At 48.6% G+C, this 27,072-nt stretch overlaps 1 protein-coding gene across 1 annotated transcript in view; it reads left to right on the top strand.

Annotated features, from left to right (window-relative positions):
* PUSL1 (pseudouridine synthase like 1) overlaps positions 1-27,072 on the top strand; it is a 63,681-nt gene that overhangs the window by 5,976 nt on the left and 30,633 nt on the right. Inside the window, exons 3-4 of the mRNA XM_044995897.1 lie at positions 11,995-12,182; positions 26,229-26,378. Of these exons, the coding sequence (XP_044851832.1) occupies positions 11,995-12,182; positions 26,229-26,378 (338 nt within the window). The remainder of the gene's footprint in view (positions 1-11,994; positions 12,183-26,228; positions 26,379-27,072) is intronic.

The raw sequence follows: 27,072 nt of genomic DNA, 5'->3' as shown, positions 1-27,072 counted from the left end.
AACAAAAGTGAGACAAGGAGGGAGAGGCAATATCTCTTTCTGGCCCAACTTCTATGGGTGAAAGAGAGACACTTACATACAGTTCTTTGCTCTCTAAATGCAAAAGCTTCTCTCTCGCATCAACAGATGTTAGTCCAATAAAAGATTTACCTCACGCACCTGGTCTCTCTCATATCATGGGATCAACACAGCTACAGCAACGCTGCATGTAAACAAGAGTGAAATTGGCTAGTTCATTTTCATTGTCAAGATGACAAGAAATGCAAAAATTGAAGAAGGAAATTTTGCCATTAAAAGTTCTCTCCGGTTATGCTCTCAGATATAACTATTAACACATATAAAGAAACCTTGTGGGGTTTTTAAATGATTTCTAACCTGAAAATATCCCTTTTAATACACTGGATATGGGTTTGATCCTACAAACACTTTGAGTAGCACCTAAGTTGTTCCATTAACTTCCAGGAGACCTCCCACGGTGGTCAGGACTTCTCTCTGTATCAATTGTTAACAGGATTGGGCTCTAACTGTGCAGTATCAGTGAAAAAAGACTTGTTCCTATGTCAGCTAGTAGAAAGTGGGTCACTAGTACAGGTTACAGAATGACTGCTCTGCACATCTAGGCATTTTTGTAAAGTAATGCTAAGTTAATTACAATTCTCTGAACACTGCCGGTGATTCCCCTGTCCCCACGAGTGGCTGTAATTAAAAGGAGACTCTGCTGTCTTAATTTACTTCTTGCAGTCGGGGTAAGTTATAAGCTAAAGTGAAACACATGCCTGTTTGTGTAAGAGATGAGATTTGAGCTGTCACAGAGGTTACAATCCAGGCATCTTGTGCTGCAGCTGACCGCGCTTGCTATCCAGAATGAGACTCTCACATGACTGTTTCTAGTCACTTCAGAAGCAACAGAAATGATGTATGGTTCTCATAAGCTTTACTTCTGGAAAGATGATCCTCTGGCATGTTTCTGGGCTGGGTGTAGGCTTGCCAGAAGCAGAGATTAAACCATATGTTGTATTCTAGCCAATCTAGGTTCTGTATGATGGCTTCCCTCACTGTAGTATCTCAGCGTAGTATTCGTAGAGCAGTATGTTTTCTTCTCATCACCTATGGGTTTTAAGGACAGTGTGCCTGTCTCTGGGATAGTCTTAGCTCTTGCTCTGCTTTTCCTCTTTGGAGGAGTGTGTATGTTTGGGAGGGGTGTGCAGGATGGAGCTGTGTGCAGTTCAATAGATGGTGTGAACCCTTAGCACTGAATCAGTGCCCCAACATGGGCGTCAGGTGGCGATACACTTTTGGAGGTGCTATCCTTTTAAGATGAGATGGTAAACGTGTACGGTCCCTGAAAAGAATGACTTGTGGCCATTAAAGATCACTCTTCACATTTTGCATGGGTAGAATTGTAGACCTTGATGTCCTGGTTAAATTTGAGCTAGGTTAAGAAATGCCTACCTAAAAAATAATTACCCTTGCAGCTTCAGCTAACAAGCAGTATTATTTGCTTTCTGGCTAAACTGTTGCATTGTCTTTCTATGTGCTCTTAAACAGCTGCCATTTTTCAGAGCTGTCAGAGGTACCTGCATGTCAGTGATGGGTCAGATTACTCCTGGGGGAATTATGCGCCATTACGCACGTGCAGAATTTATGTTCCCCGCAGATTTCTTTGCATCCACAAAGAAAAATGACTTTCTGATAGGGAAGCCACAAGAGCGGTCATGCGACCCGCTCCAGCAGTATGCTTTGGGTGCCCATGGCAGCTGGCAGAGAGGTAAATCATTGGAGGGCAAGGGGAAGGACTGGGGAAGACCTGGCTGATGGCTCCTACCCTGCACCGGGCTCAGCTGCTAGTCCCGCTGGGCTGGGGAGGACGGGACTTCCTCTTCCCTTGAATGGCATACAAGGCTGGGTCAGACCCACCCCCAGATTTCTCTCCCAGCTGAAGGAAGCTCTGCAAACTCCCCCAGTTCCCAGCTTCCTGCACCCATCGCTCCTCAGCTGCAGGGGGAGGGATCTCTGTACAGGGAGCTTCTCCCCCACTACCGTGCATCCAGACCCCCTCATACCCAGACCCTACCGCTGAGCCTCACATCTGCCACACCCAGAACCCCCCTGAGGAGCCCCACTCCCCCTGCATTTGGACCACCCCAATGAGCCACCTGGATCCCCACCCAACCGAGCCCCAACCAGCTACATCTGGATCACCACCCCACCAAGCCCCAACCAGCTGCACCTGGATCGCCAGCATCTGGACCTCCCCACACCCAGGCCTTCTGGCTGGTTTCCCCAGAGAGTCATGGATTTGTAGGATTGAGCCAGATCTGGGAACTTGACTGCGCGATGCCTGGTGGGATTCCATCACTGGTGTTCACTCTGACTGACTGGTGCCATGGTCCTTAGAAGACTATGCGTCTGTGTATTTGCCATGCTTGTTTTTGATGGTCTGTGTTGGCACTCGCTGCTGTGGTAGCTGAGGGCTGTCTGTAATTCTGATGGTGGGAGTTAGCGCTGTCCGATGGCTGGGGCATTGGTTTGGGAATTGGAAGACTCGGGTTTTATGCTCGGCTTTGCCACCCACCTGCTGCATGACTTTAAGCAAGTCACCTAATCTTAGTGCCTTGGGATGATAATTCTCGCATCCTTTGGCCGAGAACTCTGAGATCTATGGCGGGAAAGTGCTGCCTAGGGGGCTAAGAATCGTAACTCTAATTGGAGATCTCTGCAACATTTATTCGTATTGCTCATTGATTTATAAAGCACCCACCCGTCTCCAGAGACTGTATCTGGAATGCTGCGTAAATGTTACACAGAGCTGGAAAGACAGAGAGTCCAAAAGGCCGTGTATCCCGTTTGTCCTGTCCTCTGCATAGCATAGCACTGCTTTCCCTCCCTGTCCCATGCTTGGGGCTTTGGATGAGCTCAGCAGTTGTTTTGCAACATTTGAGTGAGCAGCTTTTTGTTTTAACAAGCAAATGGGTAGAATGGGCAATTTAAAAAAAAAAAAAAGAGGGGGGGGGTTTAGATCAACGTATTTGGTATTGTCATTTCATGGCATCGGCATTTTGATCTCCTCAGCTGCACGCTGGCCAATTCATGGATATGCTCGTTCCTTTCATGTGGTTGGATTGATGTCGGGCACTGCTGGGTCGGGTTGCATTTATGAGAACCACATGGGATGTCTTAAAGGAACATTAATGGAAAACTTTTGGAGTCTGTAAGAATTTGTCCCCTTTGCTCCACCTTCTTGCAACCTTGAACTCCGAAGGACGTGATGTTCTTCGAGCGATTGCACATGTCCGTTCCACTGTAGGAGTTGGTGCGTTCCAGTGCATGGTTATCGGCGAGTTTCTACCCCTTAGCAGCACCGATCAGGGCGGCCCGAGTGCCCTTTTCTATCTTGTGCACATGGTGTAGGCATAAAGGGCTGAGCCACCCCAGGTCTCCTTCAGTTCCTTCTGCACGTGACGGTTGTTGGAGCTCCCTGTCCTTGCTTCTGCAAGTCTTTTCTCAATACCTGTATCTAGTACCTGGGTATTGTTAGTGTCCTTTAGTAGCTAGCTAGTTTGTTAGGGAAAAAACTTGTTTTGTGTGGCTCTGGCACCCAGCTTGGGGACTGGTACCGGAGATGTGCCGGGCTCTCCATTCTTGTGGCAAGGCTTAGCCTGGTAGTGACCCTCACCCCAGCCGCCTGAAGTGCTTGAAAGCTCAGAGCAACCAGGTTAAAATATTTGCTGATGGAATCAGCACTTCGGCCTCCATCCGAGCGTCTGCTTCGCTCTGGGTACCGAGCACCTTGGCGTCAGTCAGCAGTGCACCTTCGGTGCTACTGGCAGGAAGAGGCAGATCAGCATCAGCGGTACCGATAAAGAGGTGTCATCAAAAGACTCGGGGAGGATGAGCTCTTCCAGAGACTCGGGAGGGCGTTCAGAGAGGAGGAGGCAGTCCCCAGAGCACACCGCTAAGCAAGGGAGTTTGTTGACTCCAGAACCCAGGGCGGGCCTGTTGAGACTGGCTCCTGAAGCACCTTCGTCAGCATCTCCTCGCACTGCAGAGCGTCTACCCGGCACTGTCTCCTCCTGAGTTATTGGAGGCTGTGAGAGAGTTATTGAACCTCCCGGAGCCACCGTCACCAGCACTTCAAGAGACTTGCCTGGCACCGTTGCTCAAGACACCTCCTCCAGCACCTTCATCTCTGCTCTGAGCAGCTCCACTGGATGCCGCTGTTCGGGTACCAGAGAGGCCGGTACTGTCTAGGGCAGGGATCGGCAACCTTTGGCACGCGGCCCGTCAGGGAAAGCCGCTGGCGGGCCGGAACGGTTTGTTTACTTGCAGCATCTGCAGGTTCGGCCAATTGCAGCTCCCACTGGCTGTAGTTCGCTGTTCCAGGCCAATGGGAGCTGCGATCGGCCGAACCTGCGGACGCTGCAGGTAAACGAACCATCCCGGCCCGCCAGTGGCTTTCTCTGACGGGCCGCATGCCAAAGGTTGCTGATCCCTGGTCTAGCGGAAAGCCACACATCATATCCTTGGCTGCCCTTTCTTCAGAGTTTGAGCCTCCTTCTCTGGCACTGATGCGTACGGCGCTTCATACTCCTTGGACTCTGAAGTGGGTTCCTGTGGACTCCAACCTCACCAGTCCCATCAGGAGGGATATGCCACCTGCCCGCCCTGGATTCCACCCCAGCGCCAGCAGGAAGCTTACAGGAGGGACCTTTGGGCTAGGCATAGCTGGGTCCAGGGTTGTACCTGTGACCCTTTTGGAACCTTGGGGATCCCCCCCCGCCAAGTCAAGAGCATCTCCGCAGCCATCTCGGCTGGCTCCATCTGCTGGGCATCAGGAGAATTATCACGACAAGCACCCTAGTGTTGGTACCAAGCAGAGCTGGGTTCCCTTTCCTGAGCAGCTGCAAGAGGAGAAGGAACTGGACCACCCCTGGTTCCGTTAGCATCCTCGTCCTCATCTCCAGAGGAGGCAGCTGTGGTGGAGCCTGTTTCTTCACCTCGGGGTCATTCTGAGACCACTCTGGAGCTGTTGCGGAGGATGGCTAGAGCTCTTGGTAGCCACCTGGAGGAAGTCTGGGAAAAATCTCACAAGCTGGTGGACATTCTAACATCTGCGGCTCCAGCTAGAATAGCCCCATTTATTGGGAGAGCTAGTTAGAGCCTACAGTGTGTACGTATGTGGTCTAGGTTGCCAAACTGAGCCTTAGACTCCTTCAGGGCTGGATGGTGGTGAAGTGCTCTCCTAGAGAGCATCGCATAGACATGTTAGTGTAAACATGTTTACACTGCCCTCTCCTGGATGGAATCAGAACTGCTCAACTGTGTGCCATAGAGCCTATACTGCTAACCAAGATTCTCCTTTAGCTCAAGTAGCTGGGGACTGGTCCTTTGGAGCAGGAGGTTTTGATTCTGTCCCCGCTGTCACCATGAAGTTCACAAGTGGTCATGGCACGCACCATAGTGACAATCCTGTAGCCACAGATTTGTTCGTGTTCAGAGACCACCTGCATGAAACAGAGAGATGTATCAGTTTTGCAGACTAAGCATACAGAGATGGATGATGATTTAATATGTTTGGCTTTTTTCCCCCAGTAGATTAAAACTTTCTTTCTTGGTGAATATTTATTTAGCCTGCAGCCCTTAAAAACTCGTATCATTTCCAGGGACGGGAGCAAACCTAGAACCCAGATCTAAGCATCCGCCCGCCCCCAACTTCTCTAGAGTTTGGATCTAGATCTGAACACTCTGGCTTGGCCACGTCTCTTGTTATTTCTTTATTAACATTGACAAGATATATAGGACCAGATCCTGCAGCCCTTACACCTGGGTAACCCCACAGTAAGTGCAATTTAGAGGGACAAACCTTCAGCATCGAGGCTTTTAACCCCCTTACTCAAATGAGTAACTGTTACTCATGCAAGTGAGCACCTGGACTTCAGTGGATTACTTGCATAAGGAAGCACTGTTAGGATTTGCAGAATCAAGCCCGTTTAGTGCTACAGCTAGTAAACTGCACCCAGTTTGATCTTCTCTAAAATGCAATAAACACAAATCCAATTTATACACCCCCAAACCCTGAGCTGTTGTATGTTGCTTCTTCATTGTATTTTTTCTCCCTGAATGTATGTGCAGTGTGGAGCTTGCTGTTTGGTTTGAATCGTCTCCCGAGTGTGCTGTTTCCCATCGTGCTGATGAACGCTGCCCAGAACAAATCTTCCTGCACAAAGCTCTGCTTTGGCCAGCAGCTTTGTGCTCCATCCAGATACTGTTTCCCATGCAAGGGAGAGTGGGGAACAGAGCCGCCCAGGACCGCGTGAGGCTGTTTCAGAACAAACTCCAAAGAAAAGAAGGTAGACACAGGAATGAGTCATCTGTTGTCCCTGTTCGAGTTGGATTGCTCCTCCAGCGATGTGGGCGACTGGCTTTTAGACCCTTTCTTCCAGGCCTAGTGAATGTCTCTACTGTACTCTCCTTGCTGCCACAAGAACTTGCATCCCTCACCCTAAGTACCGGGCCAGATCCTCAGCGGGTGTGAATCGGTGTAGCACTAATCAATGAGGCTGTGCTGATATATATCAGAAGAGGATCAGGCCCACTAATTTTAAAACGTACCCTCATGCCTCAGTAGGCAGCTGTGAGCCAGCGCAGCACATGGGGTCTCTGCACATCTGGTGCCTTATTGATGGAATTCTCTTCCACATGCAGTTTGCCCTAGTGCTTCTGTTTTCACCTTTAAAACCCATTTGAAAGCGTACGTTTCCCTTCTCTCTAATACGGCACAGTCAGAGAGGAAGCATTGTCCAGTGGTTAGAGCGCACAGCGAGGTTCAAGGAGCTCAGATTTTCTCAGGGTGCTGCCATTCATTCTCCGTCTGGCTCCGGGCAGGTCACTTCACCGTCAGTGTGTCCCCCAGGGGGTGAATGCTATTCTCTGATCTCACATGGATGTCATTACAGGCTAGTCTCATCTTACTCTGGGGTTACCTTCTGCTGTCAGCGCGTAAAGCAAAAATCGCGTATAGTCAAAATTACATGAGTGTAATGGCGGGCGGAATCACCCGCACTACAGGTACAGAATTTAAATGGTGGTTTTTCTCTTTTTTGTTTTGTTTTTGCTGACCGCGCAAAGCTGAACTCGCACATGTTAAATGCACATAAGATGAGACTCGTCTGTAGTTTGCAAAGCGCCGAAGAGGCCTTGAGGCGAGGTGTGAAGTGTTGTTTTTGCAGGGCTTACCCCAGTGTAACTGAGGGGAAACGTCACTGGAATCAGGAGAGTTGCACCGTTGTCGCCGATAGAATTTGACCCTGCAGCCAGAGTTTCTGCTGTCTCTGTGGGATCAATACGTAAAGCATCGCAGTTAGGCAGGCATCGTGGCTGGGTGACTCCTGATGTCAGGGATAGAGCTGAGAGACCTCATGTAACAAGCTTACCAGGGAGTTTTTCTAACTGCTTCCCCAGCTCAGTGACCTTGGGCAAGTCATTTAATCCTTCTGCCTCAGTTTCCTCATTTGGATCTCTGAGATAATATCCAGGGGAGGTATTTGGGAGGCTTTATCTGTAATGCCGGGGTGAGTTGCTCCGATGAAAAGCACCGTGCAGGTCTAAAGTGTTTTTATTTTGTCATCAGGCTTTTCCCTGAAATTACTGAAGAGTAAATAATGCATCTTTTTATAATTCAGTATGGGTGATATTAGCAGATTAGCATTGTGGGAATCAGGGGGAAACAAACCACCAGCTGCATAGAGGCTCAAAGGACATCTGGATGGTCCAATTATGGGACACTGAGAAGTGAAGGGGTCATTTGTGAGTTGCTCGCAACTGGGGTCAGCAGTTCAGCAATGCCCCGCATTGGAGAGATTAATTAGGACATGCTTTCACTGAGCTATTAAAAAGGAATCTGGTGCAGGAGTCGCTTGTAATATCTATTAAAGACCACGTGGCCACTGGGCTGGAGGGAAAATAGCTTTTAATAGCTCCGGTTTTGTTGTTGGTTATTCCTTGAATGTTCAGCACATAGATCCTTCAGTTTCCTCTCCAGAGGGTTCTGCATGGGAAGGACGCCTGCTGGATGGAGGCAGCTGTGAAAATAGCTTTTCTTTGTCCCCATCGTCCAGTTGTGTGTGTGTGTCTGTGGGTTCATTGTTCCCCATGTGCCAGTCTGTTAATCAGCCCTGCTTGGATCCTACGGTCCACTCTTCTTTTCCAGTCTATTCTCCAAAAAGAGAGACTTTCTCCCAGGCAGGGGGTGAGATCCAAGCCACAGCGCATGGCTCTCGCTGCAGTGCCTTCCAATGCTGTTCAGACGCAGGCTTGAAAGGGGCTGGAGAAGGGATGGGGCGGGTGTGGGGATCCCGCTGAGTCCTGAGCCCAAGCCGACACAAATCCATACCAAGCCGAGCAGGGTGTTTCGCAGGCTCTAGCCCCGTTCCCCAAGTGTGGATCTGCTGCGCTTCTCCTGTGCCTGACGAAATCTGCTAAACCCAAACCCGTCTTCCTGCAAGTTTGCTGTCTAAATGCAACCTCAGCTTTACCATAAGTCGCTGAGCCACATGTCAAGGTCTGCTAAAGAAAACTGTTTAATTTCTGTCTGCTCCTCTCTGCTAAAGGGTAATAAATAAAGATTTTCATTGTTAATTGTAACCACATGTGCGCTCCAAAGGAAAGGCCTAGGGAGAGGAAAAGGCTCGGGTGGGGTGTGTTCTGGTTCTCAGGCCTTCCCCCTGCAGTTCAGTTACATTTTTCTGCTCCTCCCCATCCTTTATAATGGTATGTTTCTAAGAGTCCAGAATCCTCTCTGCTAAAATAGCAGGAGCCTGGCAGGCATTGCCGAGTGAGCAGTTAAAACTTTATTGACTCTCGGTACCGAATTGAAATCTAATAAAGATCACTGCTTGGTTTCCTCCCGGGGGGAGCCAGTGCTAGTCATTAATCTGGGTTTCTCCTTTATTTCTTTTTCAGCCCATCTCTCTGATCTCTCTCCCTCCCCCTCCGTCCCCCCCACTCTGGCTAACTGCCTTAGTCTCTCCCGAGGGGCCTGTGAACACGGCTGAAAGGTGTGTTTGCACAATGAGGTAGCGAACAGGCTTTGAAAACTTGAGTGTAGACGGGACAAGTTGTGTTTTAAAATGTGTAACGTCAGTCCTGGTGAACCCTAGACTCGTACCCACTCGCGTGTTAAAATAAAACCTGCCCTGTCTTCACTAGGGTTTTTAAGAAAAGGTAATTCGTCCTCGCTCGGGCACGCAGACAAGCCTAATTAGCTGCATTAGAGCCTCTTAATTAGAGGACACCACATTAATGACTCATTTATCGGGGGTTTTTCTTTACTTTCCCAGTAGGGGGGCTGGGATATCGCACCTGTTTGCCCCATAACAAAAGGCTGGAAAAAACAAAGGAGGAAGGGAGGGGGAATGACTGTGTGTGTGTGTGTGTGTGTGTGTAATGAGAACTGAAATCCCTTTCAAAAGGTGTTTAATTCACTGTGGAAGCTGTGCTGTGGTGCAGAACCTTGCAGCTATTAAAGTGCTTCCGCTACCCTTGGTTTAAAAATGGTGATTTTTAGTATTATTGGGTGTAATTTTTAACTGTCCTGTCCTGTGCGCGCCCCCCTCCCCCCAATCTCACTTTACAGCTGCGGTGCGATTCAAGGGCGGTATGGTGGCACTAGTAAAATACAGTCCCCCTCTCTCTAAATAATATATTGCCCGTAGTCATTTTCATTTTAGTCTTGCTGTGACTAACGTGCCAGTCGCGTTAGCAGGACATCGCATCAGTGCTAAGATGGCTCTCACTAGGAATGAGAGGCAGTATTTTTAAACAGGAGCAGCCCCATTCTGTGTTCTAGTAACAAACGTGACCCCTGACTAGAAGGGTGTGACTTGAGTCCGTACGGTTTATTCCGTCACTCATATCCCTGCGTGTATGTCCTTGCATCAGCTCCAGTGCTACACGTGCGTATTAATGGGGAAGTGCCTTGATCCTTGGGCGTTAGCGTTTATTCCTGAGACTAAGGAAATGCATGAGCTAGGTGCTGTGTTATTGTTGGTCTGATCTGCTGGCCCCTCCTCTGATCTTAAGAATTGATGGAAGCCTATTGCTCCCTTTATGGGTGGGAGGAATCTTTGGCTTGAGATATTTTATTCAGCTGGAGTCTGCACTGAAAATGAAAGGGTGAACCCTGCAGCTGCTAAAGCAGGGGTTCTCAAACTGGGGGTCGGGACCCCTCAGGGGGTCATGAGGTTATTACATGGGGAGTCGCGAGCTGTCAGCTTCCACCCCAAATCCCGCTTTGCCTCCAGCATTTATAATGGTGTTAAATTTATAAAAAAAGCATTTTTAATTTATTAGGGGGGGGTCACACTCAGAAGCTTGCTATGTGAAAGGGGTCACCAGTACAAAAGTTTAAGAACCACTGTGCTAAAGTCTGGTAGCAAAACTGCAGGGGTGCTGGATCGGTCCCTCGGTGCTGCTGCTGTGTCTCTTGAGTGAGTGGCTTCCATACTCTTTTAGGGGTGCGTGCATAGTGTCAGGCTAAGATCAATAGCGTTGTAAGGAAGCCTAGGGCAACCCATGGTTTTCACCCTCTGGTCTGTAGACCCCTGATGGTCCACAGACTACGTCTAAGATTTCCGAAGGGGTCTGCACCTCCATTTGAAATGTTTTAGGGGTCCGCGAATGAGAACAGGCTGTAAATCCAGTTACTCACCAATCACAGGATAAGCTGCTGGGTTGCACTTAAACGCTGGGCGCGTCGACTAAATGTCATGTCTACGCTGTGACTTAAAATGCAAACGGTTGTCTTGCCTCAGTTTGTAACGGTCACTGAGAAGGGGGATGGATTTGCCCACCTGACCTGCCACTCTGCTAAATGCCATCTCTGCTCAGCCAATCATACTCCATATGGCACTGTGGGAAGAGTGACCAGGGCCGGGGAAAATCCGAGACAGCCGTATCTTGGTGGAAAACTGGATTTAGAATCTGGCTCACCCTAAAAGGGAAATCACCTTAGAATCGTAGAATATTAGGGTTGGAAGAGACCTCAAGAGGTCATCTAGTCCAACCCCCTGCTCAAAGCAGGACCAACCTTTACAACAACCAGCCAACCTCCTCTTCTATCTTCTGTTCTGTCTAGGTTTTTATACCATCCTCGTCACCACAGTGTCTGGGCACCTGCCAGTCGTGCATTAAGCATTGTGACTAACATCTGTTGTATGTGATTCCTTCTTCCCTGATGACAATTGTATGAAAAGCAATGGCCTGCATCTACAGCGGTGACTAGGGATTTTGAGTGCCTCCATCTTTGAGTGTCCAGCCTAAGGTGTCTTTGAAAGGGGCCTGATTCTCAGAGGGCAAACACGCCGTATTGTCTGAAAATCAGTGTCCCAAATCACCCCGTCGTGTTTGAAAATTGGGTATTGTTTTGTTGTTGGCCTCAAAGAAACGAAAGCACCACTGGCCTGCTTTCTGCAAGGGGCTGAGGCCTCTGAATTGGACTCCTGCTGATGTCCTTGGAAGCTGATGGACCCCAGCCCCTTGCAGAATGGATCCCTTGATGAGAACCGGGAAAACAGTATTAAATATTTGCCAGTGCCAGAGCTGGCTGTCACTGGCAAATATTTGTTCCTGCTCAAACGGTCAGAGGCCAGTACTTAGCGTTGAGTCATGGTGAATGTGTAGAGGGCTTGGAGTGGGGAGTGCTCTTTCCCCCGGTGTATAACTGTATAAAAGAAGTTTCAGAGGAAGAAGCAGCTGAACAGATGCAGGAAGTTCCGTTTGCTGCACGTGCTCGCGTTAAATGTGTGCAATTGATGTTCTACCAGAGCAAAGGTCAGATCACTTCAGTGGGACCAGGCCTATAAATATGCCTTGCTTCTGCTCCCGGTGATTGCCGTGGTGCAGGAGACGGCACGTGGGAGAGCCGAAGAACACGGCGTTGTGTCCTAATGCCTCCTTGCGAATCCCTTGCTCACTGTCCCTTCTGTTGGATTGCAGCGGGCGGCACAGAATCTCAGACCCGTCACTCCCATCAAGTTCTACGTCTCCAGCCGAACGGACACCGGCGTCCATGCCCTCTGCAACTCCGCTCACCTCGACGTCCAGAGGGCCGTCGGGAAGCCGCCTTTCCCCGCAAGCGTTATTGTCTCCGCCCTCAATTACCACTTGAAACCCGAACCAATCCGGTGAGTTTGGTGGAGGGACAAAATCTTCCTCTGCAATTGCTGGCAAAGGTGCGATAAACTCCCCCGTGTTTAGCCACAGAATGGGTCGGGCTGTCTTAAACATCTCTGCAAGCTCCCGCCCGGTCCACACACACAGACAGACACACACACAGTCTCCCCTGTCCCACCAGTACCGTTTGGCAGTCAGGCAGTCTCACCATATCATAATAATGGTACTTTGTGGAGAACCCTCTAAGGCTTGAAATGAAGGAGACCCTGAGGGGATCCGGCTGCTGTAGTTGCTGCATTCAGGTCATGGTCAACCAATGATGATGCTTCACAGAAAGCTGCAGTTTGCTCATGTAGTCGAATTTAGCTCTTCATAAAAGCATTTCTTTGTCCATCTAACCAGCTTTCAATAAGATTGCTTCCAACAACGCAAAGACCGCAGAGCAAATAAAACAGGATTTGCAGTTGCTCAGAGGGAGCTAGCACCAACCAGACCCTCTCCACTCCAATGAGGTCAGCCTCATCCCTCCTCAACCCGATCTAGTCTGCCACTTGACCTGGTTAAGAGAAGTTAAGTCAAAAATCCCCAGTTTATTATTTTTGTAATAAACTAGGATGCTGGGCTCTGTGATGCAGCTACACAATCCTTCTGAGCTAATACCAAATTGGTAATAACTAGACAAAGGAGCATGTAACTGCAGTGATGAGCACGATATAAGGATCTACATAGACTAGAATGTCTGACGTTTTCTCTCATATCCCCCCCCCCCGCCGCAATTATTACGAGTTCTCATAAAATCAGCTTAGTTTGGACAAAACCCAGGTCGAAACACCTGCTCCCACAGACCTTGCTGCTGGGGAAAAATATGATAATTAAACCAAAAGCTTTTGTTGGGAAGTTGCATTTGTTATATAAGCAATTCATAAGCTATATTGTATATATATTTTCTGAGGTTTCTAAACGGTTGGGTGAATTTAATGGTCCTCTGTTTCCTTCCTAAACTGTTGTGTGCTGTTACTGTGAGCTGTTAATAGTGCTATATTCCCCCTCAGAGGTGGATGCATTTCAGTGATTATTGAGTGAACTCTAAGAGTGATGTTTACATTTATCTTTTTTTATTGTTTTGAATGCTTTGTGAAAAACAACCAGAAAACCGCTCCCAAATTGTGGCACCAACATGCTGTTTGCAAACCATCACTTTGCTTGTATGATCTAGCTCTATGCCATACCCACTATCTGTCTTGTCTATTTCGACTGTAAACTCTTTGGGGGCCGGAAGATCTCTTTGTTAGTACAGCATCTAGCACCCCATCTCGCCTGGTCCGTAGGCGCTACCGTAAATAATAATCTACATAAGTGCTTTACAATCCAAAATTGGCATTAAGGAAAGCAGGTAGTTGGGTCAGTGCCTGAGACCTGAATGATAGATCCTTGATGTAAGATGCCCATTCATGATGCTTACGAGGAAGGTGGCCTGCTCCATCGCATGTCGCCACAACCCGCCTGCTGTCTGGTGGCGTGAAATTAAACAAAGGGTCGCTTACGGAGGCAAATACTCTCCTGCCAGAGCCAACAGGCTCAGGACAAAAAACAAATCCGCAACGCACCCTGTGAAAGGATTGTTGTTAAGCATAGCAACATTATTGTAAAGCGCCTCCCCCCCCCTTCCCCAGCGCCCCTGTTTGCTTTAAATCCTAATCTCCTCTTTGTATAGCAGGGCCCGACCCAAATGCCGACACAGCAAGGCCTGGGATTTGGGGGCTGACATCACTGTTGCATCTGATCTCGGCATTGCAGGATAGAGAATCCAGTTGTCCGGCATTGGGGGGCAGCGCCAACCCTGGCTGTAAATTGTGCCGGCTCTGGGATATTTTTGCTTGGGTGGTCGTTTGTTGAGGGTATTTTTTTTTAAATACCACTTTGATTTCTCCTCTCCGTGTGCCCTGTCCTCTTTGGGAGAATCCCAGAATCAGGGTATGAAATACCACACAGGGTCATGGCCTTTGTGAGGGTGCTGTACCAGCCTTAGTGGCAATACGGTCACCCCTAAAGCACAGGGCACCCCCGGCCTAGCCCATTTCTGCAGCACCCCAAAGAGGCAGCCATTTTTATCACAGCGGGGGTGAACGGTGAGACAGATTAGGAAGCTTGGTTTAAAGGTCCTGATTTCCCCCACCCTCCCAAAAGCTCTCTCAGGCTTTAACTAGTGTGGTGGGTGCTCAGCAACTCTGAAAATTAGGCCCATTGTCAGAGGTGTTTAGGCGCCTAAAGATGCGGATAGACGTCTGGTGGGGTTTTGAGAAGCACCAAAGCCAGTTCAGTGCCGAACGTCCATTAGTTTCAGTGGGAATTAAACGCCGAATGTGCTTAGGCTCTTTGTGACGTGCTCGGGTCCATGCACTGAGTCAGGATCCAGCCAGAGTTAGGCCGAGCTGCTGGTCCCCAGGCATGTTCCGTGAGACCCCTCAGTGTGTGACCAGGCGGAACAAGGTGGAGGGTTCGCTGAGTGGCCGGGACCCCAGAGTTCTCTCTCTGCTCTTGTTCTCTTCGGCACAATCTCCAGAGCGTTATCCATGGCAGCGTTTGACAGCGAGCAGGTGCCCAGGACAGACGTGGTGACAGCCCTGGATGACAAGGGTCAGCGTGGGAGACCTCCCCGCTGTGCCTCCTGGTTGGGAGCTGTCCTCCACTCTCCTAAATTCAGCCATGGTGATCACGTGTGAATCCCCACTTGCTGCCATGGTGGCCAGGGTCCTACCCACGCACAGTGAAAGCTTTCCCAGGGTCTGGACCCGAGTGTCTGCAGCTCTGAGGGCAACCCTCTTGGAATTCAGGTGCTCAGCACCTCTCAGGATCAATCCCTGCTCTGGCTTATTGCACCGTTTCCGGAGCCGGATGACCAGGCTCCTTTGCATTTAAATACAGTGGAGCCTTTTGTCTGAAGGCTCTCGACTGAGTGAATAAATGGAGCAGCATCTGCAGCAGCTGTCTCGGAGCCAGCTGTGCACTCTTATGTCTGAACAAGTGCCATGGTATCTGTATGGGAACGATTAAGTACAGTCCTCGGAATTTGGGTTCCATGGACAGAGGAGATGCGGAGGGAGACGGTGTTGTTATTATTAAAGGGACAATCAACTTCAATTATTATTTTTAATTGACTAATTTCCTGAGGGATTATTGCTCCCTTACTGATGTTTAGAAGGGTCTTTAGGGCAGGCTGAGGAGCAATCTCATTGGACATACTCCTGCCCCCACCCCATATCCTCGGCCGTGCATCTTCCTTTTGCCTCTTCAGTGTTCGCTTTGCTGCTGCTGTTCCTTGGAGATGCCCTCGCATGGTGCCTGGGAAAGGGAGTTCACCCACCAAGGTGCATGCGAATAATGTCTCGGTGCTGGGGCTTGGGACAGGGAGCCCAACTGGCCCCCGGGAAGGGATGAAGCTGGCTGTAAAATGCCGGCAAATGCAGAGTAAACAAACTGGCCAAAAGAGAGATTTTCTGATCTCATTTGTTTAGTGTAATCCAAAGTGTAAATATTTAGGTACAAGTTTTTCAGAGGGGATTGTGATTTTTGTTTCAAGTTGATGATGTCTCTTGAAGTGCAGAAAACTTACTTTCTTATTAGTTTGCAAAGTCCATTAAGTTCCCTCAAAGCAAATGCTTCTGTGATGATGATGATTTAAAAAAATAAAAATAAAAATCAGTGCCACCATCTCACCATTCAGAGGCAACCCTACAATAACCAACCAGGTTGTGCAGCCCAGCACTGAGAGGCAACCCTACAATAATAAACCAGCGTTGACAAATGTAAGCCACCCCGTCCAGATACCCCTCTGAAAATACAGGAAAGAATCCTGGTGGTGGTGGGTTTGAGGTTTGGGGTTTTTGGTGTCTGACACACAGCAAAGCAAAAATGAACTTGAGTTCATTGACGGTTACGGTGCAAAGTAAAAAGGAGCAATAAGATCAAGTTTGATTCCACCCGCCTGGCCCCTGTATAGGTCTCAGCTGTACTGCAAACAGCAAATGCATCATTGTAATTTCACTTGTTTAAGCCCTCAGCCAGATGGATTGGTAATGGCTGTGGTTACCATGTGGCCTTTGAATGCATAGTCAGAGGCCAGCGCATGAAGCCGGTATTTCACAAGCCAGCTGAAGTTGTGTGTTTAACATCTGTGGGGAACTGTCCCTCGATAGCTTTCACCTTGTACAACACATATAGAAAATGGCCTATGCATCTGTATTGAGAGCTAGGAGAGGGTTTGTTTTCAGATGACTCTTTGGTTAAACAAGGCCATAAAATAGAATTTGGTGTTATATTTTTAGTCTCAGAACTTAACACAGTTTGGAAGTCAAAGAACTTCTGATCACCCTGACAGTAGGAATGAACAGGGTATAAATGTGGAGGCCCCATATTTGATTTCTTGCCTGTGTGTCTAGTGGTTGGAGCAGTGGTTTGGAAGTCAGAACTCACACATACGAAGGCCAGAAGGGACCATTAGACCATTTAGTCTGACCTCCTGTATATCACAGATCACAGAATTTCATCTACTTCGTCCTGTGTTAAACCCAATAATTTGTGCATCCTATTCCTGGCTCTGCCACTGACTCATTGTGACTTGGGCAAGTCACTTAACTTCCCCATGCCTCCATTTCCCCATCTCAAATTATTCCTGTTGGCTTCATTGGGGGTGGTTTTAGGCTTCATTAATGTTTGCTTGGTGCTCCAGAATTGCAAAGTGTTCTTTTCTGAATTTATTTGAAAAATTCCAGGCAATTTTTCTTTCTAGCAAAACAAATTTGGTGTTGGCAGTTGTCCAGTTCTAACTCAGTAAGTGCATGCATCATGGTGGGTGGGCGAAGGACTGAATTCAATAAGGAAATAGCCTGTAGTGATGTGTTTCCCCCTGTGACTCTAACTAGCGAATTCGGGGGGGCGGTGTGGAGGTAAAGGTTTTTAAATCATGGTATGTATAATCACAAGGATATTGTCAATGTAGTCTGGTTTGATGGCTAATTATTACTGGGCGGAAAGGACACGTAAGAAGAGCATTTTGCTTTAGTGACGAATGAGATAAGCATCAAGAAGTGGAGTTGGGGACCAAAAAATGCTTCTGGTGTATATATGTGGCTGTGTTGGAAGTCGATGACCATTCCTTGCATGCATCAGAGGGTGAAATTTGACCTCACGTGCTCTAAATAAGAGCTCTGGGAGTGATGCGATGTAGGATGCCGATATGTTAATTGAATTGGGAGGCATGGACTTTCTGAGAACATCTCCAGCTGTTGCATGAAGGCAGCAGGGTGAAAGAATTGGTTTTCAGTCCAGCAGACTGCCAGAAGTTATGCTACCATAACCACCGCTATGAACTAAAGGAAACCCAGAAGCTCACACAGAATTTTACCCTGGTACTTCACACTTCTGTAAAACCTTGAGATCTGAACACCCTTTCCACAACGTCTCGGGGGCGGGGGGGGGAGGGGATGTATAGATATTACTTCACCATAGTGGAAATGCATCCACTTCTGGGGTGGAACATTGTGTTTAACAGCACAACATTATGGGGTAGGAAGTAAAGAACACAATACCTCTGTGAAACTGTAGCGAGGATTTAGGGAAGCAGAATGTAATTCCTTGAGATGGAATTTGGCCAGAATACCATTTATTTATTTATTTTCCAGTACTGTGACATTTTTAATGACCATGAATGGTCAGGCTTTCAGTTTCCTCTGAATGATCTGGCACAGTGACCCCTATGGCCATGCTTGGGTATTGGTTCAGCACTGAGGGAAGAATGACACCATTCAGAACAACCATTTATCCAATGTCTAACGTACATTAAGAAAGTGTGGGCCTTTGTCTCCCTCTAGTGGCTGGTCTGCTGAAGGGGTTAACAGCCTACTGCAGTTGCAAGCTAGTGGAGTTATTCCTTTAGCTCAAGCAGTAGGGGGCAACACTTCTAGCATTGGACGTTTAAGGTTCAAACCCTGTTCCAGGCCTAAGGGATAGATCTTCCATTTCTACTACAAGGCCTTTGAAAGCCAGATAGCAATCTCCCTGTCAAACCTTTTTATGAGGCAAACTCTACTTCATACTCAGTACATCTCAAACTGTTGATTTATTTTCCTCCCGATGGGTTTATGGATGCTCTGGTAATAAACGTGATGAACTAGAGATTTGATCTGCAGCATGTCTCTAGATTTCTGTGCTGGGCTTTGGATGGAGAGGCTGGTTTTGATGATCGTGATGAAAGCTCAGAGTTTTATTCCTTCCAACCCATAAAGAAGCTCGTGGTCTTGTGTGCTGAGATTGGCATTAGACAGAAGATCCCGGCTAGAGAGCATCCAGTGAAAAGCTGGCAGTCGTATCCCAAGAAAGGAATATGCTTTTCTCTTTCTGCATAGCCTGTTGGTCTGGTACAGTTATAATGACTGACCTATGGGATGGGGAATCTAACTTTATTTGGTCTTTAACCAGAGATCGTATTGCTCTGATCGGTTAGAGGGTTCGGGTTTAGAGGAACTTGGGTTGCTGCTGCTTCCTTCTACTTCCCCTGGCTGTACTTTTCAAAACCGTTCATCTGCTTCATATTAAGGAATTGGTGACAGGCATGAGCCGGAGCGGACTCAGCAACCGCCACTCTCCCTCTGTAAATATTACTCTGCTGAAAAAAATTCCCTCCTAATGCTGAACAGAAAACGGAGCACTTTCATGTGGTTGAGATCGGGGAAGGGGGTGGTGGGGGGGACGGTCTTTGTGAGAGCGTATTATTGTCGATAGCGTTTGGAAGGGAAACAAGATTCCTGGCTGGCTGGCTGCAATATCAGCAGTAATGTCCTCCTGTATAGCTCTCCCATATGCCGTGTGGTGGGTCTAATCTCTCATCTGATCTTTCCCCCTCTGCAAAACTGGCTGCAGCAGATGATGCTCCACCAAAACCCACGCTCTAGAGCTGGAGACATGCTCGAGGAATTCCTAACCTATCGCAGAAGAGTTTGAAACCCACCCTCTATCCAAGCACGTTGCTGCATGCTAGAGAATGAGTCAGCGGTTACTCCCCCTGAAAATTGCGGGACTCAACAGTGTGTGTCCTCGCATTGTGTGGTGCGAGTTCTGGGGAGAGCAGGGAACCAATCCGGGGTCACGTTATTGGGTTGGATGCAGGTATCGCTTGGTGATGGTCTCTGGCCTGTGCTGTTCAGGTCAGACTGGTCTTAACATCGGTTTCTTCCCCAGAACGTCCAGTCTGGTGTTTTGTTGCTAAGGAGTCGACCCAAAGTTCTGAAGCAAATGAACCACGCTGGGGCTGAGCCCAGCTGGCACAGGCACTGCAGGGAGAGGTGTGGGAGACCCCATCCATCTTGGTGCAAGGACCCCCAAGCTGCTCCAGCCTGGCAGCAACAGTCAGGCCTAAGTAGAGAGTGGGTAGGTAAGTACTCGTCGCAATGATGAACTAGCATAGGCCAATTTTCTGCCCACATCCTCCCCCCCAACTCTCGTGTGTGCCGGCCCACAGTCTCGGCTAACCCTTGCACCAGTCTTGTGCGCCCCCTGTGCAAAACCTCGAAGGATCTAAGACCATTATCGTGTTTATATTCTGTGGCTCCTATCCCTATGGCAGTGGTACCTTGCGCATTATCTGCTTTAAAGGGATTTTACATGCATAATGATCCTGTTATTCCCCAAAAGCTAGTCTGGTTGCAACTTAGCAACTGCCGCATCTTGACTCAGTCTTGCATTACTTTAGGGCTGCAAAGCACATTTTAAAGGCTCTCGCCCACGCAGATCCAGTATGTATCGCATAGATGGAGAAGATCTGTTAAAGACATCTCGTCTCTCCAGCCACTGTAGGATGGCTCCCTGCCGTATATTTGCTGGCGTTTTGTCAGAGTGATGGAATGATGGCAGGAAAATTGACTTGTATTCCTTTGTTTCTGGTTTCAGTTCCATGTTTGCTTATTATTTGCTTCCAGATTAATGACAGACGTAGCAAAATAAACATTAGTGTCAGATGAAAGCGAAGGAAGCCAAGTATTTGGTTCCCCCGGGGTGGTCGCAGGACCTGCTAATAAAATATTGTTTCCAGACAGATTCTGTTGGGATCTTTAAGAATCGCTTTCGCTTTCTCCGTATCCCTGGTGGAAGGTAATACCTCTCTGAATCGGAGCGCAGGAGAACACAGCCAAGGGTTTCACAGTAACGAGTGATTTTTGTACCATCCACTTGAGATGGGTTAAAGGGGCCTGGTTTTCAGACAACGCTGAGCACCTGCCCTCTGAAAATCAGAGTGGCATCTCAAGTGGGCCCCCCACGAACTGAGATGCTACCGATCACCAATTACTTTTGAAAAACTTGGCCAGTGGATTTGCCCCCCCCCCCTCCTGTGTGGGAGGAGTGTCCCATAAACATCTGCCAGGGCTCCGCCTCCCCTCCTCCCCATTATCACTTTCAGAACTCTTCTCTGCCTGGGTGCCTAAAAACAACTTGACAGTGGTTAGGCTGCTGGAGTGCGGAAACCACAGCCCAATAATGCCCCATTGTTTCCTTGTGCTCCGCCCTCTGTTCTTTTGTTCTGTGTATGTACAGCACCTTGCGCAATGGGGTGGTTTTCTGTGGTGCTACAGTAATCCAGATAAATAGTCGTCGTTCAGTTCCTGTCAGTAGGTGGCGTTCTCTTACCACGCGGTTTTAGCCTGAAACGATCATGACTAAGTGCGGGATCCGGCAAACATCGCCAGGCACTGGGCCCAGAGCTGATCCTGCGCTGACAACCTCCTGCATAGAGTCCCTTCAGCAGGGCTCCCAAGCGGGTGTATAGGTCCCTTTGCAGGCTCAGAGGCATAAGCAGTAACGGTGGGGTGTTGCATGTCAGTCACAAGTTTGCTCGGCGCATCGTAGACGGCACGTACAAAGCAGGTTTCTGAGACGGGCTCACTTGAAACGTTCGGAAATTTTGGAATCTTTTTGGAAAAAAAACGAATTCATCTTCCCCCACCTCAAACCAGCTCTAGTCCCAATCTGAAAGACAGAGTCGGTAGAGAGGAGACAACTCACTGCTGGAAGGAGGGGAGGGGAGGGGAGGAGATGGGTTACAGGTCTATGATTTTTGTGCTTACAAGATGTACACACGTTTTGATGGTTCCCATCTTTTCTGTCACTGAAGAAGTCCCAGCCTAGGTGACCAAGGGACCCAAATTCCTTTGGAAATCCCGACTTTGTCAGTGCCGAGCATGATTTCTGCAGGCCGTGCTGCTGAAATGGGCTCTTAGGAGTGACGGAAACGAAGCAAGCAGGGAGGCCTAGAGGACTACCTTGTAGAAAGGATTGTAGCACTCATTACGCCGAGTGTGTGAGGCGGGAAATAATGTGTACACAGAAGAATCATTTGAGCATAAATATATTTCTTCTCTGAAAGAGCTGCTCTGTTGGAGTGCATACAAGGGTGATTATTTCCTAATAAGCATATGAGCATTGACAAGGAAAGCTCCAGGGGAACCGCATACTTGCAGAGAGAGAGAGAGTGTGTGTGTGTGTGTGTGTGTGTGTGTAAATAAATGGAACATTTAATTATGGTACTGGGGTCAGATGAGGCTTGTTACCAGAAAACTGCATTGAGTCCTGCAGCTCCACTATCCTTCCCCCTTTCTCATCCGGGCTCTGCAGGCCTCCAGCTGGCAAAAATCCCCAGGGCACAAGAAAAATATTTGTAAATAAGTTTGTTGCTCAAACATTTGCTCTTGATGGGCACCGGGTTTTGTAGTGGCCGTTGATCTCATTGCTCCTCAGATGCCAGGTTCAGAGCACCCCATACGTACTGCAAAGGGTGCCTGGCGCAGCGAGGCCCCCTGCATTGCGCAGAGGGGCGGCCCACCTTAGAGAGTCACACCTGCCAGAAGAGGGTAATGACCTCAGCCTCTTCCAATATCCTTCGGCCTGGCCCTGCAGGAAAACAAATCTGTGCTCGGCTGGAGCAAGACGGGGAATTGCGTTCCAAGGCGAAGGATCCTTTGCGGGAAACGCTCTGATATCACCTCTTGCCTCCAGTGGCTTAAATAGATTGAAAGAAGTGGGGGAGCTAACGGGGGCATGGGAACTGCTCCCCAAAGCCAGAGAGAGGAGGAGGAGCTGTATCCCTGCTTCCCCCTGCTATAATCTGTGCCCCCCCCCTGTTTTAACCAAGGTGGCCCAATCTGATGGTCGCCATGGCAGCTTCTCACAGAGGCAGGCAGTTGCTCCTCTACCTGGATTAAAATAGAAAACAAGGGAGCGTAGGAAACTGGCAAGTTCCAATCCATGGAGATGCACCGGGGACAACTTTGTCCTAGCGCCCTTCCTCTCAGTACACAAGAGCTTGTGATTTCCTGGAGGTCTCTTAAATGCAGTCCACGTGCTCGTCTTCCTGGCTGCAGAATCAGTCTAAGAGGCAGCAACGTGCTCCCTGCATTTCCACCCGACTGCGGCAAAGTCGTGTCTGTCTTTGGGGGGGGCGGGGGAGTGACCTAGTTTCCTGCTGTCTCCATCTGCTGCAATGAACTAAGTAACAGCCTTTGGAAAGAGCTAGTCAGGAGTGTGCTCCTTGGGTATCCAGGTGGGCCATGACTGGAAGGACCTTCCTCCTCAGGGCCCCGATTCAGGAAGGCGCTCGAGCTCGTGCCAGACTGTAAGCATGGGAATGAACTCATTACAGCCTCCAGGGAAGTGCTGTTTACCCCTTTACATAACACACGAACCAGGGGTCACCCAATGAAATTAGTAGGCGGCAGGTTTAAAACAAACAAAGGGAAGTATTTCTTCCTCACAGTGCAGTCAACCTGTGGAACTCCTTGCCAGGGGATACTGTGAAGGCCAAAAGTAAAACTGGATTAATAAAAGAACTAGATAAGTTCATGGAGGTTAGGTCCATCAATGACTATTAGCCAAGATGGTCAGGGATGCAACATCATGCTCTGGGTCTCCCTAAGCCATTGAGCCCCAGTCCCTACACTACAGAGTTAGGTTGATGTGAGGCAGCTTACGTTGACCTAACTGTGGAGGTGTCTCTGCTACAATGCTCCTCCCGGCGCTTTAACTCGCTCGCTACGCTGGCCTAACAAAATCACCTCAGTGAGAGGCGTAGCGCTTAGGGCGACGTCGTTAAGGTGACACAGTGTCGGTGTAGACACTGCATTGCTCATGTCACCCTAAGTGGCCTCCAGGTGGTGTCCCATTGTGACTGCTCTGGTCACCGTTTTGAGCTCCGCTGCCCTGCAGCCAGGTACACAGGTGTACACCTCTCCCCTTTTAACGCCTTGGGAACTTTTGAAATGGATATTCCTGTTTGCTCGGTTTGGAGGACTAACATAACAACTGCCCAGCTGATCACGCCGGCTCAAACGCGCTCCTGCCTGGAGTACATCAGAGGAGGCGGATCTCCTGGGTCTGCGCGGAGGGGAAGCTGTGCGGTCACAGCTGCGCTCTAGTTGTAGGAAGTTCGACATCTACAGCCAGATCACTCGAGGCGAGGAGGAGGAGGGCTACAACAGGGACGCACAGCAATGCTGCGTAAAAATCAAGGCGCCAGGGAGGCAAATAGTTGCTCAGGTGCGGAGTCGCAGACATGCAGCTTCTACAGGGAGCTGCACGCCATCCTTGGCAGCAACCCCACCTGCACAGTCAGAGCCCCATGGATACTTTTTTTTGGTGGGGAGGGGGAAGGGGGCTAGAGTCACTGGCCCACCAGAATGAACTCTAAGGACAACTTGCTGGACGAAGAAGTGGAGGCGGAGGTGGATGGGGGGCAGGTGACCGGGAGATCCGGTGGCGTGAGGAGCCAGGATCTCTTTTTGACTCCTGAGCAGTCTAGCCAGTCCCAGCAGTCTAGCTGTGGTGAGCCTGATGCAGCGGAAGGAAGCTCTGGTAAGTACTCCGTTTGCTTCAGTATCACAGAGGCACATCTGCTCATGTACTGCTTTTTTAATCAGGCTAGAAGAGGTGGTGAAATAACCAACACAGGGCCAGTTGCTTCTCATTCCCCTGTACAGCTAGGCAGAGGGGGCCCTGTGGAACAGTTGGTTTATGCACACTGGGATGTCACGTGAATCCTCCATAGAGATCTTTAGCACATTTTCCTGGAGGTAATCTGCAATCCCCTGCCGAAGGTTTCTTGGGAGGGCTGCCCTTGTTTCTTTCCCCGTGGTAGGACACTTTGCCACGGCGCTCAGCAATTACTTCAGCAGGCACCATTGCAGCATTCAGGCTAGCAACATATAGAGCCAGTCTGCAGCCAGATGCATTCAGGAGCTGCTCCCTTGCAGACTCAGTTACCCACAAGAGTGAGATCGGCTACAATCACCACTGCCTTTGGAAAACACTACCAGTATTCAGAACAACAGCCCTATGCGCTTGGACTGATACCCCAGTGCCACCCGACCACCACCCCTGCCCGGGCTGCCATCCTGCTCTCTGACTCAGAAGGGAAAGTGAGAAAGTTGTGATTGTAACTGTACTTTCCTTGACCAGCCTGTGTTGATGTCGGTGAAATGACCCCAGTGATTCCCCCCCAGCGCTTGCAATACCATAAGTAGCTCTTTCTGTTGGTGTACTCCGTCACCAGGTGGTCTGGGGCCAAAATAGAGAGATGTGCCATCTGTCGCCCCACTGCAGTTAGGCAACCGCATTGCTGCAAAACTATCCAGTATGTCCTGCACGTTGCCCAGCGTCACAATCCTTCATAGCAGGAGGCGATTTAATGGCCCTGCACGCTTGCATCACAGCCACCCCCACGGTGGATTTCCCGATTCCAAACTGATTCCCAACTGAGTGGTAGCAGTCTGGCCAGCTTCCACACAGCGATCGTTACTTAGGATTCATCTCATGGCTATAATCTTAGCATGAAAGTTAGTGCTGATGTGATCAATCTGGGGTGAAATCCGTCGACTCTAAGATTTATTCATTCGTTGCAGAGCTCTGCTGTGAAAGGACCTGGTGGGGGAGAGCCTGGCTCTCTTGCCATCATTCATGTGATCTAGCCACCATGGTGGGAATTGCAATGCGGGAAGGTGCAGAAAGATTTAATTTTTAAATCCACATCAGTAGCAACAGAGTTAATCATGATGTTCTATGTTGGTGTAACATGCTAGGGATACCAAAGAAACTGGTAAGTATACAGTGACTTCTTGCAAAAAAAAAACAAAAAAAAACCCATCACCAAAAAACACCACTATGCTTCCCTTGACATTTGCACCAGCCACCAAAGAGGTAGTGGCCCTGTTGTGATTGACGCTGGCCATAATGTAGCATAATATAATATCTTATATTTGTGTGATACATTTTATCTCACAGCATTTCTGCAAACTGTGAGCAAACTCCTGCTCGTCTTACTCATGCAAAACTTTCCCCTTAAGTGATGTGTGTGTGTGTGTGTGTGCACGTGTGTGAGAGAGTGAGTACTTATCTATATGCATATTTAATGTCCAAAAATGTGCATTCCACACACATCTACTGCTTAGGCAGAATGGAGCAGCTGTTTAGCAGTGCTCAGAAACACATTAGTTTAAGATACAACCTTCAGTTGAAATGAAAAGGGAATTAAGGGTGGCAGATTGGAACCTAGGTCAGGACACCAAGGTTATCTCCCTATTCTTGCAAAAAGAGCTCTGGGGTTATTAATAACTGCAAGGGGTCAGAACCTCAGTTTTGTGTCTCATTCTAAAGATCCCACCTACAGTGACCCAGGCTTACCCTTGTCTGGGATTTAAAGGTATGCTAGAAATGATAGCTAACACAGTCTAAAACTCGAGGGTGGGTAGTCAGGGAGTGTAGACTTTACCAAGTGCCAGCCGGTTGAGTTGAAGCATACGGTCTCCCTTTCTATCCTAGTCAACACAAATCTACTGTGACCCCAAGCTCCATGCTAGAGAATTGGTTTATCAGCTCAAAGGGATGGGTGGTAACTAGGGAATCATCAGAGGAGCTTCCTAGAGAAGTCTGTGTGTTTAATTCTGGAGGTCTCCAGTCCAGGTGGTGACCAGGTTTAAACCAGTGGATTAATGAAGATCTCAACTCTTCTTTCCTAACAGCATTCTGAGTGCCTATCGGGTGTCCGATAACTTCCACGCACGCTTCTCTGCACTGTCCAGAACCTACATTTATCGGCTGGTGACCGGCTGCTCTCACCATTCCCAAATACCGGTGTTTGAAAGGGATCTGTGCTGGGCTCCCAAGGGAGAGTAAGTTTATTTAATTAACAGAACTCTTCAGGAAAATCCCCCTTATTGGATTATGCAGATGGTTTTTCTGTTTGTTTATTTTTGTTTTTTAAGTTTCAAAGTGAGTTAAACTAAGTGGAATTAAGTCCACTTTCATTCTGAATAATTTCATACGGTAATGGGTTTAATGTGGTTTAACTAATACACTTTAAATTCACACCTTTAGTTAATTCGGATTCACTTTCCTGAGTGTTCCTGTGTAGACAAGCCCTTAATTTCCAGGTGTGAGACCAGATCGCCAGCTGGTGTAAGTCAGTTCACTGAAACCACACTGACTTGCCGCCGCTGTGAATCTGGCTGTCAGTTCTTTCCTCAGTGAGATCTGGGGTAACTGCAGTGGCTTCCCTTGCTTATAGCTAATAGCAGATCTGCAGTGACTGAGTCACAAAGGACTGCATCTGTGATTGACGTTCTCTGCGCTGCCAAGCCAGAAACTCACATTGGAGCAAACTTTTTGCATCCTCTGTAGAGAGTGAGAAGCATCTAAAATGGAGACTCTTTTCTGTACAGCAAGTTAATTCTGACAGTCTAGGATGCAATTATCCAACAAGAAACAAATGTACAGAAACCCATTACCTTGCAGATTTTAAAGTTACGGATAGTCTGCGCTTTACTGTCCAGTCAAGATTGACAGCTCAATATTTTTTTCTTGCCC

This window comes from Mauremys mutica, chromosome 21 (assembly GCF_020497125.1).
Source record: "Mauremys mutica isolate MM-2020 ecotype Southern chromosome 21, ASM2049712v1, whole genome shotgun sequence".
Taxonomy (NCBI): Eukaryota; Metazoa; Chordata; order Testudines; family Geoemydidae; genus Mauremys; species Mauremys mutica.
Note: the sequence above shows the minus strand (reverse complement) of the source record. Positions and strands in the feature narration are given on the sequence as shown.